The sequence below is a fragment of the Diospyros lotus genome, chromosome 8 (genome assembly GCF_014633365.1).
Source record: "Diospyros lotus cultivar Yz01 chromosome 8, ASM1463336v1, whole genome shotgun sequence".
Classification (NCBI taxonomy): domain Eukaryota; kingdom Viridiplantae; phylum Streptophyta; class Magnoliopsida; order Ericales; family Ebenaceae; genus Diospyros; species Diospyros lotus.
In genome coordinates, this window is record NC_068345.1 from 29,450,203 (window position 1) to 29,462,947 (window position 12,745).

General features: G+C 37.0%; 1 protein-coding gene across 6 annotated transcripts in view; it reads left to right on the forward strand.

Moving 5' to 3' along the window:
* LOC127807331 (BEACH domain-containing protein B) overlaps window positions 1-12,745 on the forward strand; it is a 146,506-nt gene that overhangs the window by 75,008 nt on the left and 58,753 nt on the right. For all 6 annotated transcript variants that reach the window (XM_052345072.1, XM_052345071.1, XM_052345067.1 and 3 more), the window contains 6 exons: window positions 8,536-8,709; window positions 8,934-9,094; window positions 9,197-9,512; window positions 9,604-10,036; window positions 10,213-10,549; window positions 10,685-10,873. In XM_052345072.1, coding sequence (XP_052201032.1) covers window positions 8,536-8,709; window positions 8,934-9,094; window positions 9,197-9,512; window positions 9,604-10,036; window positions 10,213-10,549; window positions 10,685-10,873 — 1,610 coding nt within the window. The remainder of the gene's footprint in view (window positions 1-8,535; window positions 8,710-8,933; window positions 9,095-9,196; window positions 9,513-9,603; window positions 10,037-10,212; window positions 10,550-10,684; window positions 10,874-12,745) is intronic.

Genomic DNA, 12,745 nt, shown 5'->3' on the forward strand with positions numbered 1-12,745 from the left:
TAGCCATGTTTTTTGTAAGGCCCTTATAACTCATATCCGACCCAAGAATGGGATCCAAGTTTTCCTTGGTCTTCTTTTAGCTCCTTTACTAAAACTTGTTCTATTCCATCCACTCTCCTCATAAGAGCCTTTATTGATCACTTCTTGCATCACTAAACCATCTTAATTTTGTCTCACACATCTTGTTTGTAATAAGAGCTAGTTCGAGCTTATTATGAATAACTTTATTTCTAATTTTATTGTTTCTGTATTGCCACACATCCATCATAATTTTCTCATCTCCATCACACTTCTTTTGCACATGCTGGTGCCTTATTTGCAGCAGTTTGTGCCACCTGACAAAGCTTGTTTAATAGCCCATCTTATAAAAATTTTCTTTTAACATTTAATGTAATCTTACTTCATACTGTGTGATCTGACAAGCTTTACACTACTTGTTGCTACCTAATGCATCCATACTGCTTTATCTGGGTTTGGGACCTGATTGTAAATAGGAATCTATGGGTGGAGTTATTTTCTTTGTCCTAATTCCCTAGTATGTCATTCATCTAAATGTGTAACATGTTAAGGTGTTTTAAGTGACCAGGTTATGTTAAGGTCCAAGGAAAGCAATTAATACCTGTACTTGAAGCTTAATGTAATATGGATATGTTCTAGGGCATTTCTATCTGTTTATAAACACGGTGAAAGGTGTCAAAAGAAAAAAACAAAAAAAAAAGGAGCTCAGTGCTGTTTCTTGAAGAGTGCATTCATTCATCTTTGTGCTGATGAAATGCCAAATTAAAGATTTTTATTCCACCAGGCAATCTATTGTTCTATCTTTTGAAGAAATAATGCAAATCTATTGTAGTATCATTTTTTTTTTTTTGGAAAAAGATATGAATTTAGTAATTAATCTAGGAGATAACATGAACAACAGAAACTACCACCCAAACAGATCAAAACCCTCACCCCACCAAATAAGACCAAGGACAAAACAGTGGCCAACAGCCACCCAATCCGCTGGGGGTATTGTATCATATTCTTTCTGGAACATCATCCTGCCCAAGCCCATTTTGATGTATGCTTTCTGATAATATACAACAGTGTAATTTATTCAGCAGGAATATGACATTTATTTTTCTGCTTTTATAATCATTCTTGTTTAAATGGTTAGGAACTATTTGGGTTTAGTTTTGTATTTTCTTCTACTTTTTGATACTGTAGGATCAGATAAAGTTCTGATGGATTTTATTCCCTCTAGGATAAAGTGTTAGCTTGATTTTGTGGAGTAAACTTTCAAAGTACTTGTTGAAACTGTTTCAAATATTCATTTGGTAGAAAGTTAAAAGACTTTTTTTCAGAAAGAAGGTTTAGATTTTTATTAGATTAAGTCAAAGAGGATCATTACAGACCAGAACAAACCAAAGCTAACTCCAAGATGGGACCAATGATATCAAAAGGTCTGCTAACAACTGTAACCAAATACATCGCAACCAAACATGTCCACACCCCCCCCCCCCAAAAAAAAAAAAAAAAAATGAGGGGCAGAAACCTCAAACTAGGAAAGGAAAGGAAATGACTCAAAACCATAATGGCTTCAGAATAAAAAATTGCCAAGAACGAACACAGCCCCACAAAAGGTGATAAAGCCGCAATCAAAGATAAAGAGAACCAGATGCTTTGCTGATCAAAATGCAGCTGCTCGAAACCAACATATAGAACTTTGAACCTGAAATCTCTATATTTAGTTCAAGAATGTATTCTACGATAGGGAGTCTCTATATTTAAGGGGATTAGCTTCTTGCCGCTTTGTTGGAACGTAGTGGAAGGTGAATGTCCCATTGTTGATCTTTGACTTGATGAAGTTTTTGTCAACAACAACAACAACAACATATCCAGCCTTTATCCCACTATGTGGGGTCGGCTACATGAATTCTAGACTTCCATGTATTTCTGTCTTTTGTCATATCCTCATTTAGATCCATATATTTCATATCAAATTTTAATGTCTCTCCCAAAGTCGTCTTGGGTCTAACTCTACCTTTTTTTGTGACTAATTGTTCCATTTCATCAACTCTCCTCACAGGAGCATCTCTTAGTCTCCTTCTCACATGACCAAACCATCTTAGTCTAGTCTCTCTCACATTTTTGTCAATCCTCACATTTTTCATCCTGTCGTGTTGAATATAATTATGAACTATGGTAATGGTAGATTTACTATCACTGTATGGTTTCATAGGCTCTTCCATTGGAATAGATAGATCTTGCATCAACCTACTAATCCAAATTAGTTCACACACCTCTTGAGCGATTGCCCTGTATTCAACCTCGACATACTTTTTGCAACTACTGTTCGTTTCTTGCTACTCCAGGTCACCACATTTCCCCATACTCTTGTGTAATATCTAGTAGTGGATTTTGTGTTTTCAACTGAAGCTGCCCAGTCTGCATTTGCATGGCACTCAACACCTTTTTGGTTATTTTTCCTGAATAGTAAACCTTTTTCTAGAGTACCCTTTAGGTAGCAAAGAATCTGACTCACTGCTTTGAAATGCCTCTTTGTAGGAGCATGCATGAATTAACTTACCACATTGACGCTATAAGCAATATCGGGCTTGGTGGAAGATAAGTAAATATTTTTCCCCACAAGATGTTGATATCTCTCTTTTTCAACTAGTGGATCCTCCTCGATAATTTTATGCTTCCAATTTTGGTCTAGTGGGGTCCTTGTAGGTTTGCATCCCAATTTTCTTGTCTCCTTCAGTAGATCCAAGGTGTACTTCCTTTGGGAAATAAAGATGCCCTTTTTACTCCTAGCAATTTCCATCCCTAGAAAGTGTTGTAGGTGCTTGAGGTCTATTACTTTGAAGTTTCCCTGCAATTGATCTTTGAGCCTGATGATTTCTTGTGTGTCATCCCCAGTAATCACCATATCATCTACATGAACAATAAGAATGGTCCTTTTCTCATCTTTGGACCTTACAAAGGGAGTATGGTCAGGTTGACTTTGAGTGTAACCAAACTACTTCATAGCTTTATTGAATCGAGTAAACCACACTTTAGGAGATTGCTTCAGTCCATACAAAGACTTTCTCAGTTTACACACCATGCCTACTCTGTCCTCTTCAAATCGTGGAGTTAGTCTTATATATACCTCTTCTTCTTAGTTTCAATTTAGAAATGCATTCTTTACATCCATCTGGTGTAAATCCCAATCTAGATTTGTAGCGAGAGAGATAAGGACTCTAATAGAATTCAACTTGGCAATAGGAGCAAATGTTTCCTCGTAATCTATACCATAGGTCTGAGTTACCCCTGTGCAACCAATCTTGCCTTGTATTCGTCTATATTTTTATCAGCATTCAGTTTTGTGGTAAAGATCCACTTACACCCCATGGTCTTCTTCCCATCGGGTAGTAGAACAATATCCTAAGTCTTGTTCTCATTTAGAGCTGTCATTTCCTCCATTACGCCTTCCACTTCTGATCTTGAAGGGCTTCATGAACATTGTTAAGAATCTTTATATGGTCTACTCTTGAAGTGAATGCCCTGAATTTTGGGGAGAGCTTAGAGTAAGTAAGATAGCTGGATATGGGGTACTGAGTACAAGACCTTACTCCTTTCCTTAGGGCAATAGGCATGTCAGACCTTCTAGAGTAGACTATAATCTCCCTTTGAAATGATTTTCTAGCTTCTCCCCCTTGACTAGTCACCATTCTGTGACCATTTTCAAATTGTTGGACAGAGAGGTCTTGGGATGTGGGATTAGGCAACGAAAGAGAAATTGGAAGGGAGATAGATGGATCCCAATGATGATCTTCAGTTGAGTTCTCCCCCTGAAGAGAACCATTGGGGAAGTAGTGTTGATTTTCCAGAAATGTGGTATCATAGGAAATGTAGAATTGTCTGGAATTAGGGTAGTAGCACTTGTATGCTTTTTGAGTGGGAGAGTAGCCAAGGAAGATGCATTTATAAGCCTTGGAATTGAGTTTTTTGCAAGTAGGACTGGGATTATGGACAAATATCATGCACACGAATATTTTGTGTGGAAGGGACTCGAGGAGACGGATTGAATGAAACTCTTGGCTTAAACAACGGAGAGGAGGTAGAAATTGAAGGATTTTGGAAGGAAGACGATTGATAAGATAGATAGTAGTGAGCACAACTTCCCCCCAAAAATGGTTTGGAACATTGGTAGTGAACATAAGGGAGCAGACAACTTCAAGAATATGACAATTTTTTCACTCGACAATACCATTTTGTTGAGAAGAATAGGGGCTGTAGCTCTGATGAAGAATGCCATGTTCAGTAAGGTAGGCATTTAATTCACATGTGAAGTACTCATTCCCATTGTCAGAACGAAGAATCTGAATAGATGACTGAAATAAATTGGTCACAAGTTTATGGAATTGCTTGAAAATGGTGCTGGTTTCGGATTTTTCTTTCGGGAGATAAGTTCAACACACACAGGTATGGTCATCTATGAAAGTATTGAACTAGTGAGCTCCAGTAATGTTTGGAACACGAGTTTGCCCCCAAATGTCATTGTGAATGAGATGAAAGGGTTTGGAGGCATGGTAAGAGCGAGTTGGATGATGTTTGCGAGATTGTTTAGCAAAGATACAATGCTCACAAGTGAAAGAAAGAACATTTGTATTGAGAAATAAATTTGAGTACAAGTACTTCAAATAAGTTAAGTTTAGATAACCAAGACGATTATGCCAAATGAAAACAGTTGAATCAGAAACACTAGACAAAGAGAGTTTCTTAAATGGACCCAATCTTGAAGGAGAAGCAATGAAATAGTAGAGGCCATTTCGTTCCTCAATATTGCCAATCATCGTCTCTGTATACAAATCTTGAAATTCACAATGAGTAGGAAAAAGGTTACTAAACAGTTTAGATCCTCAGTTAACTTGCTGGTAGAAATGAGATATATTGTAAATTCAAGATATGAAGGACAAATTTGAGCCTTATAGCAAACAAATTCAGATCAGATTTTCAATACCAATAACAACCGAAGAGCTCCCATCAGCCACAATAATTTTTACCTCCCCATCACACTAACAATATGAAGAGACAAACGTGGCTGACCCAGTTATGTGGTCGAAGGCCCCTGAATCAACAATCCATTTATTGTTAGAGACCTGTTTTGACAAAAAGGATGATTTGAGAGTTACCTTTTTGTGTGACAATGGCAGTATAGGTGGAAGGAGTAGGTGATTCAGATTTGGACTGTGATAGCAAGTTCTTTAAGATATCCATTTGCTCATTGGTGAATAAGGCTACAACCGTCCTCTTTTGGTCTGAAGTAGTAGACTTTGCTACATGAGCAGTAGCATGTTCCTTCCGTTGGCTTCTGGGTTTCCAATTTGTCGGTTTCCCATGAAGGTGTTCGTAGGTCTGTTTGGGGTGGTAGGGCTTGTGGCAATGGTCATGCCAAGATTTGTTCTCTTTCGGGCGTTGTGGTCAGGAATGGCTGCTCACATTTATTTAATTTGTCACCAAGGAAAAACCTAGTTGGGTCTTTTCCCCCATTGGACTTAATCCAATATTACTCTCCTTCGGCTTTTTTCCCTTCTTACCATGGCAAATGCTTCATTGAGCGAGAGTAATGGTTTTATCCCAAGAATATGCCCTCTCACTTAATCCAGTTCCTTATTAAGCCCCTGAAGTAAATCAAATACCATTTTTTTCTCCAACATTTGGTTATACAGAATACCATCATCGGAACACTTCCATTTAATGATGCAGAATAAATCCATTTCTTGCCAGAACTCAATTAAAATGTTGAAATATTCAATGACTGACCTATTTCCATGCCAAATGTTATGGAGCGGAGGCTGAATTTTGAAGCATTGAGCAAAGTTTTGGAGATCGGAGTACATCTTTTCAACCATTGTCCAAATCTCATGAGCTGTATTGTAAACAAGTATGTCCTCCTTTCCATGGAGTTGATCAGCCAAGCTATGAAGATGGAATTTTTTGCCTCCCAAGTCTTGTATGTCAGATCAGTTGCAGGTGGAGCTGCTGTTTCACCTGTCAAGTAACCCATCTTCCCCTTCCCTTTAATTACCAGAAGAATCGATTGAAACCACTCACGGAAGTTCAACCCATTGAGTTTGTGTTGGGTGATTTGAATGGAGGGATTAAAGTTTGTGGTCTGTAGGCTTGGGCTTGACAAAACAAAATTGGCTGGGATGATCAGATTAGGGTTTAGGCTATGGTTGGATGAAGCTTCTGCAAACTCCAAGTTGGTTGGCGATGCAGGGATGTCTGCCATGTGGCCAAAATGAGTTTTCATTTTGTGGTGGTTGGCAACAGTGGACAGCTAGCCTAGATGACTAGGTTGAGGTGACAGGCTGGTAGTGACAGCGTCTAGCAGCGGCGACGACTGCCTGGATCAATTTTAGAAGCAATAGAGACGGTTGCTTTAGGATCGAGATTTGGTGTCGATGGCGGCTAGGCTTGGCTACCCTATCGACGTTGACTGCTTGTGATTTGGATTTCGTGTCGATGGCTGCTAGGCTCGACTGTAGTGGTGACGACGACAATCGCTTTGGTTTGTGTTGATGACAGCTGGGCTTGACTGTGGCAATGATGGCTGCTTTGGTTTGCGTTAAGAGCAGTTGGGCTGATGCCGGGACCTAGACGACAAGGGGGGACCAGAACCTGTACGGTTGCTAGGGTTTGCTACCTTGCTTTGATTCCATGAAATCTCTATATTTATTGCAAGAATGTATTCTCCGGTGGTACAACCCATATGGAAGAGAACAATATATAGGCTAAGGGAAGAACAAATTAAAATAGCTGCAAAATCTCTCATCTTGGAAACAATTTGAAAGAAGAATCAACTATGAAAAGGAAACAATGCAAAAGGAAATATTAAGAAATCCTTACCGATTTGAGTTTGATACTACTGATCTTCCAACAGTCATGGCTTCACTGATACTCTTCTTTGTTTTGTAAACTTGCAAAACCCTCAATTTCTCACTTAAAATGCTCAATGATTAATGCTTTAAACTCCCATTGACAACTATTTATAGATGTGTTATCCAATCAACTTCTTTTGATTCGAACTTCCGTTATCCCTTTATCCTCAATAATTGATTTATCCTAACCCTTGTCAAACTCCAGTCATTTATCTGCTTTGCATAGTTGTCAAAGGTGTGCTTAGGCTCAATGCCCAGCTGACGGGATTGCGTTCTATGAGCTGTGCGCCTAGGCGCTAAGGTGTGCCTCGCGGGAGCACACCTTTGGTCTTGTGTAATTTATTGTTTATTTTTTGATAGACTATTTAACATCTAACCAGTGATAACCAGAATATATCAGAAGAAATTTAAAAAAACAATTAAGCACCCATTATTTAGCTAAATATTGTTGGTTATTTGTTATTTATGATTTGATAAATTTTCATTTGCCTCTTTATAGGTATATATTGAAAATAATGATGTATAAGTATTTTTATACAGATATTTTAAATGTGCGCCTCACATCGAAAAGATTCTCACTTGCGCCTCGTGCCTAGGCTCCAAACATTCATGCGCCTCTCTGCTGCCTTTGACAACTATGCTGCTTAGCCATGTTTATGACCTGCTTATCCACACAACCTGTATTTTGAATTCAAATCCTAATCCCTTCAAGAACCCCTTTACAATTAGTTTATTCTTATCTTCAACGGTTTTAGAAAGCTTATCTCCTTTAAGATTGTTTGGTAAGTTGTTCCAACAATCTCATTTTTGTTTCTGTTCTTGATAACTTGCTGCTAGAGTTATGTTTTTGGTTTATTGATAGCTTTTGTGCAAGGCTTGTCGAGAATCAGTGGATTATATTATTCTTCATTGTCAAACGGGCAGAGAGTTTGTGGCTTCTTCTTTAATGTTTGATAGATATAGTGGGCTGTGCTGGAACTATCTAGGACTTAAGGTTTCTCGGGTAATACTGTTTCTCCTCTGGATCTAAGACACTCTGTCTAGGACTTAAGGATTTTTTTGTTTTTGTTTTTTGGTGCCACCTTTGAAGAAGTGGAGCATTCCATACATCTCCTCAGAGGCTCTATTCTTTGCCCTTTGTTTTCTGGGCTATCTAGTTCATGTTCAGTTTCTGTCTTGTTATCTGGTCATTTTCTGGATGAGCTGTTATAGTTTTTGTGTTACTATTTTTCTTTCCTTTCTGGCTGGCATTTGACTGGGTGTTGTAAATATGTTCATCCGCTCTTTGACAGCCTCTCTATTGTCTTGTCAAAAAGAAAAAAAAAAAATGATCACTTCTGTTTCAAGGGAAAAGGGTTGGTAAAAGCTTTTATTTTTAATGTTTGACTTTGGTTTGATCTTAGTTTTTTTTTTTTATGTTTTTCTTATGTCAATTGCTTTTCTTAAATCTATTGTAGTTGCAATTTTTCAACAATATGAGGATTTTTATTAAAGAAAAAGAAAACATAATAAGCAAATAATAAGCTTATGTTTTGATTTAAGTGCGCCAGGCAGATATAACTTGCTATCATGATTGACATGTGCTCTCTCTCTCTCTCTCTCTCAATGTTCTGTCTTGCAGGGAATTGTAATTAAAACGCCAGTACAGTGGCCTCTCAATAAGGGATTTTCTTTTTCTTGTTGGCTCAGAATAGAAAACTTTCCCAGGAGTGGGACAATGGGACTTTTCTGTTTTCTCACCGAGAACAGAAAAGGATGCTTGGCAGTCCTTGGAAAAGACAAGCTGATATATGAGGTACTTCTTGTTGTTCAAAGAAAAATCTCATTTTTATTATCTCCTTTATAGTTTTACAAGATGATGAAGAACATTGAAAGCAGTATCAGCTTGCAGAAATCAATCAGTATCTTAATTTTTCCATGTGTTATTACTGCTATAGCTCTCCCCGCCCTCTCCTCTTTCTGCATTTGTATTCGTACCATGCTTTTAACGAGTATCTCTTTCCCCTTTTTCTTTTGCAGTCTATTAATCAGAAACGTCAGTGTATTTCGACAAATGTTAATCTAGTAAGAAGGAAATGGCATTTTCTTTGTTTAACTCATAGCATTGGTAGAGCATTTTCGGGGGGTAGCCTGCTAAAATGTTTCGTGGATGGAGTTCTTGTATCATCTGAAAAGTGCAGGTGCTCTTTGGCTTCTATACAAACTCCTGTTTTGTGTTAATAATTTCTAAATAATTCCATGTATCCTTGATATTGCTATTTCTGTTTCTGTCTGTGGTTCAGATATGCTAAAGTTAATGAGTTAATAACAACTTGCACAATTGGCACCAAAATTAGTTTGCCTCCATATGAAGAAGAGAATGCAATGCCCAGCATCAAAGACTCATCTTCTTTTCTTGGTCAGATTGGTCCAGTTTATATGTTTAGCGATGCCATTACTTCTGAACAAGTGCAGGGCATCTATTCCTTGGGGCCAAGTTATATGTATGCATTTCTTGATAGTGAAGTTTCAATCTGCTCAGATAATCCATTGCCTGGTGCAATTCTTGATGCCAAAGATGGGCTTGCATCAAAAATTATATTTGGACTAAATGCACAGGTTCTCTTTCTTCCTGTAGAAGTATGTTTCTATAAGCTTGATTTATTGTTCGGCTATTGAGAAACTCACAGAATTGACGTCCTTTTCTCAGGCTTGTAGTGGTAAGACATTATATAATGTTTCTCCATTGGTGGATCACACTTTGGAAAAGAATTCTTTTGATGCCACTGTTATGATTGGGACACAGTTATGTTCACGGCGGTTGTTACAGCAAATTATTTACTGTGTTGGAGGTGTATCTGTGTTTTTCCCTCTTTTCACTCAGACTGACTCATATGAGAATGATGCAACTGGGCAAGCTGAACAAGGGTTGCTCACTCCTATCATGAAGGAGCGTTTAACTGCTGAAGTGATTGAGCTTATAGCTTCTGTCCTTGATGAGAATGTAGCCAACCAACAACAAATGCTGCTTCTTTCTGGATTTTCAATTCTTGGATTTTTATTGCAATCAGTTCCACCCCAGCAATTGAATATGCAAACTCTTTCAGCTTTGAAACATATGCTTAATGTTGTTGCAAGTAGTGGTACAAAACACACAATTTACTTTCCTTTTTTTTTTTCCACTAATATTTTGCAAGCAAAAGGCAGTTCTTCTTTTAGTGCGTTTTGTTTATTATCATGCTGAACTCATTCTTTATTTTAGCAAGTTTTCCTACACATCTACTCTCATATGTAATTATATTTTTTTGTTTCTATATAGGTTTATCGGAGCTGCTTGTCAAAGATGCTATATCTAATATATTCCTTAATCCCCTTGTTTGGGTCTACACAGTTTACAAGGTGCAACGTGAACTGTATATGTTTCTCATTCAGCAATTTGACAATGATCCCAGGCTTCTTAAGAGTCTTTGTCGGCTCCCTCGTGTTCTTGATATAATACGCCAATTTTATTGGGGCAGTGGAAAATGCAGATATGCTTTAGGAGGCAAACCTCTTTTGCATCCCATAACAAAGGATGTACTTGGAGAGAGACCTAGTCAAGTAGAAATACATAAAATTCGCCTTCTTCTATTGAGCCTTGGGGAGATGAGTTTAAGGTGGATTTACTTCTAGTGATGCCCTTGACATATATTCTCTGTAGTTTTCTGTACAGTTATTGGTATAGTGCTGACATAGAAAACTTTATTTTTGCACCCTTTTTTGTTCTTTTTTCAACATTTGGTTAAATGCAGGCAGAACATTGCAGCCTCCGATTTAAAGGCCCTTATTGCCTTTTTTGAAACAAGTCAGGACATGGCATGCATTGAAGATGTTTTGCATATGGTTATCCGTGCTGTTTCTCAAAAGCCATTGCTTGCTTCATTCCTAGAACAAGTTAACTCACTTGGTGGTTGTCACATATTTGTCAATCTTCTTCAAAGGTATGTCCTGTATAATTGTAGTTTTACATTGAATGGGAAAAAAAAAAACAGAAATGACAAGAAGAAAGGTTTTCTTCGCCTGTGGGGGTAAGGCTGTGTACATCATAACCTTCTGAAATTGTGCAACAGAACATTCTACACTGGTTTGCCCACCTGAATACATGCAAAAAGTCTTATACTCATATAAGCTGCATAAAGTTTATATACATTGTAAAAATTCCCCCTTGAGATGAAGTATATATTGTCTCTGTAACTTGGTCCAACAATCCTTAACTTTTTCTCCCGATCTGTTGGTAAATAAGTTTGTTAATTGATCCAGGAGTCAAATATGAATTGTCTTTATTAACTCTTGCAGAAGATTTTCCTAAAATCTGATTAGGCAGTGTTGAAGGACATAAGATGAAAAACGTAAGATCAAGTTGTTGTTACTTTGAATGGAAACTGGAAGATAATGCCGTTAAGCAAGAAGTGATAAGGGGTATCTCAAACTAAAAAGATGAGAGATGAATTGGTTCCAGAAAAGTAGGAGAAAATCGACACTCAATTTTAAATATTGCCCTAGTTATCTGTAACATGTTTGAATTTGTTTTTGTATTTTATCCCTGTATTTTAGGAGCAACCATGGTCAAGCTCATGTATATATGTCCATCTCAAGTTCAATACAAAGTGAGAAAACATCTTGAATTGTTAGTCTCCAAAATACCTGAGTTATTTCTACTTAGGTTATTTGTTTTTGTTCACACAGCTTAAATAGTTGCCTAATTACTGAAAGTCAATTAAGTCGATTGGGAATGTTATAACTCTAAGCTCCTCCAAAATGTGTTTAAATCAACTCAGTTAACATATATACAAGTCATGTCTTTTTACTCAATTAACGTATATACAAGTCATGTCTTCCTTCCTATTATTCTCTCCCTGAAGATGATTTTTAAAATCAAGTTGATTTTCCAGAAAAGAAATATTTGTGCTTACATGGGTCTTTTTAGTAATTGGGTTAAAACACTTATAATCTTTTTGATTTGGAGCATACCCAATGAAAATACATTTTTCTGTTCTAGGATTCAATTTAGATCGAGAAACAGTAGGGATATAGACAAAACATGTATATCCGAGTACTTTTAATGGTAAATCGAAGTGCAATCTAGTAGTTGAAAAAATTGATTTAAAATAATTTGGAGGATTTTCAAAATTTAAGATCTTAGTAGGCATTCTATTAATCAAGTATGATGCAGTCAAAATAGCTTCTCCCCAAAGATATGGTGGAATACGCATAGAAAACATGATAGCTCGTGCTACTTCAAGTGTTGGTTATTTCTTTCGGCAATGCCATTTTATTTAGGAGTTTCATGACAGGAAGACTGGTGGGTTATACCCTTTTCTTTCAAAAATACTTCGAAAAACTCATTGAAATATTCAATACTACTGTCAGAACATAGGATGCAGATTTTGGTTTGAAATTGTGTTTGAATTATGTGGTAAAAATCTTTGAACAATTTTTTCACTTCAGATTTTTTATGCATCAAATACACCCAGCATGTCTTGTATGATCATCAATAAATGTGAGAAACCATTTTTTTTTTCCCAAAGAGGTATTGACTTGTGAAGGATCTCAAACATGTATTAAATAAAATGGCTTTGATTCACGATAAGGTTTTGATAGAAAACTTGCATGATGATCTTTTGAAAAATGACGACTTTCACGTTGAAACTGTGAGCAGTTCACTCCTTGAAACAAATTAGGAAACAAATGTTTAAGATAGGAAAAACTAGGATGTTCAACTCTAAAATGCCATAGCATTATTTTATCACATATAGGATTTGAACTAACACTACTAAGGCCTTGAGCTTTTTTACTGTTAGGGAAAAACTCCT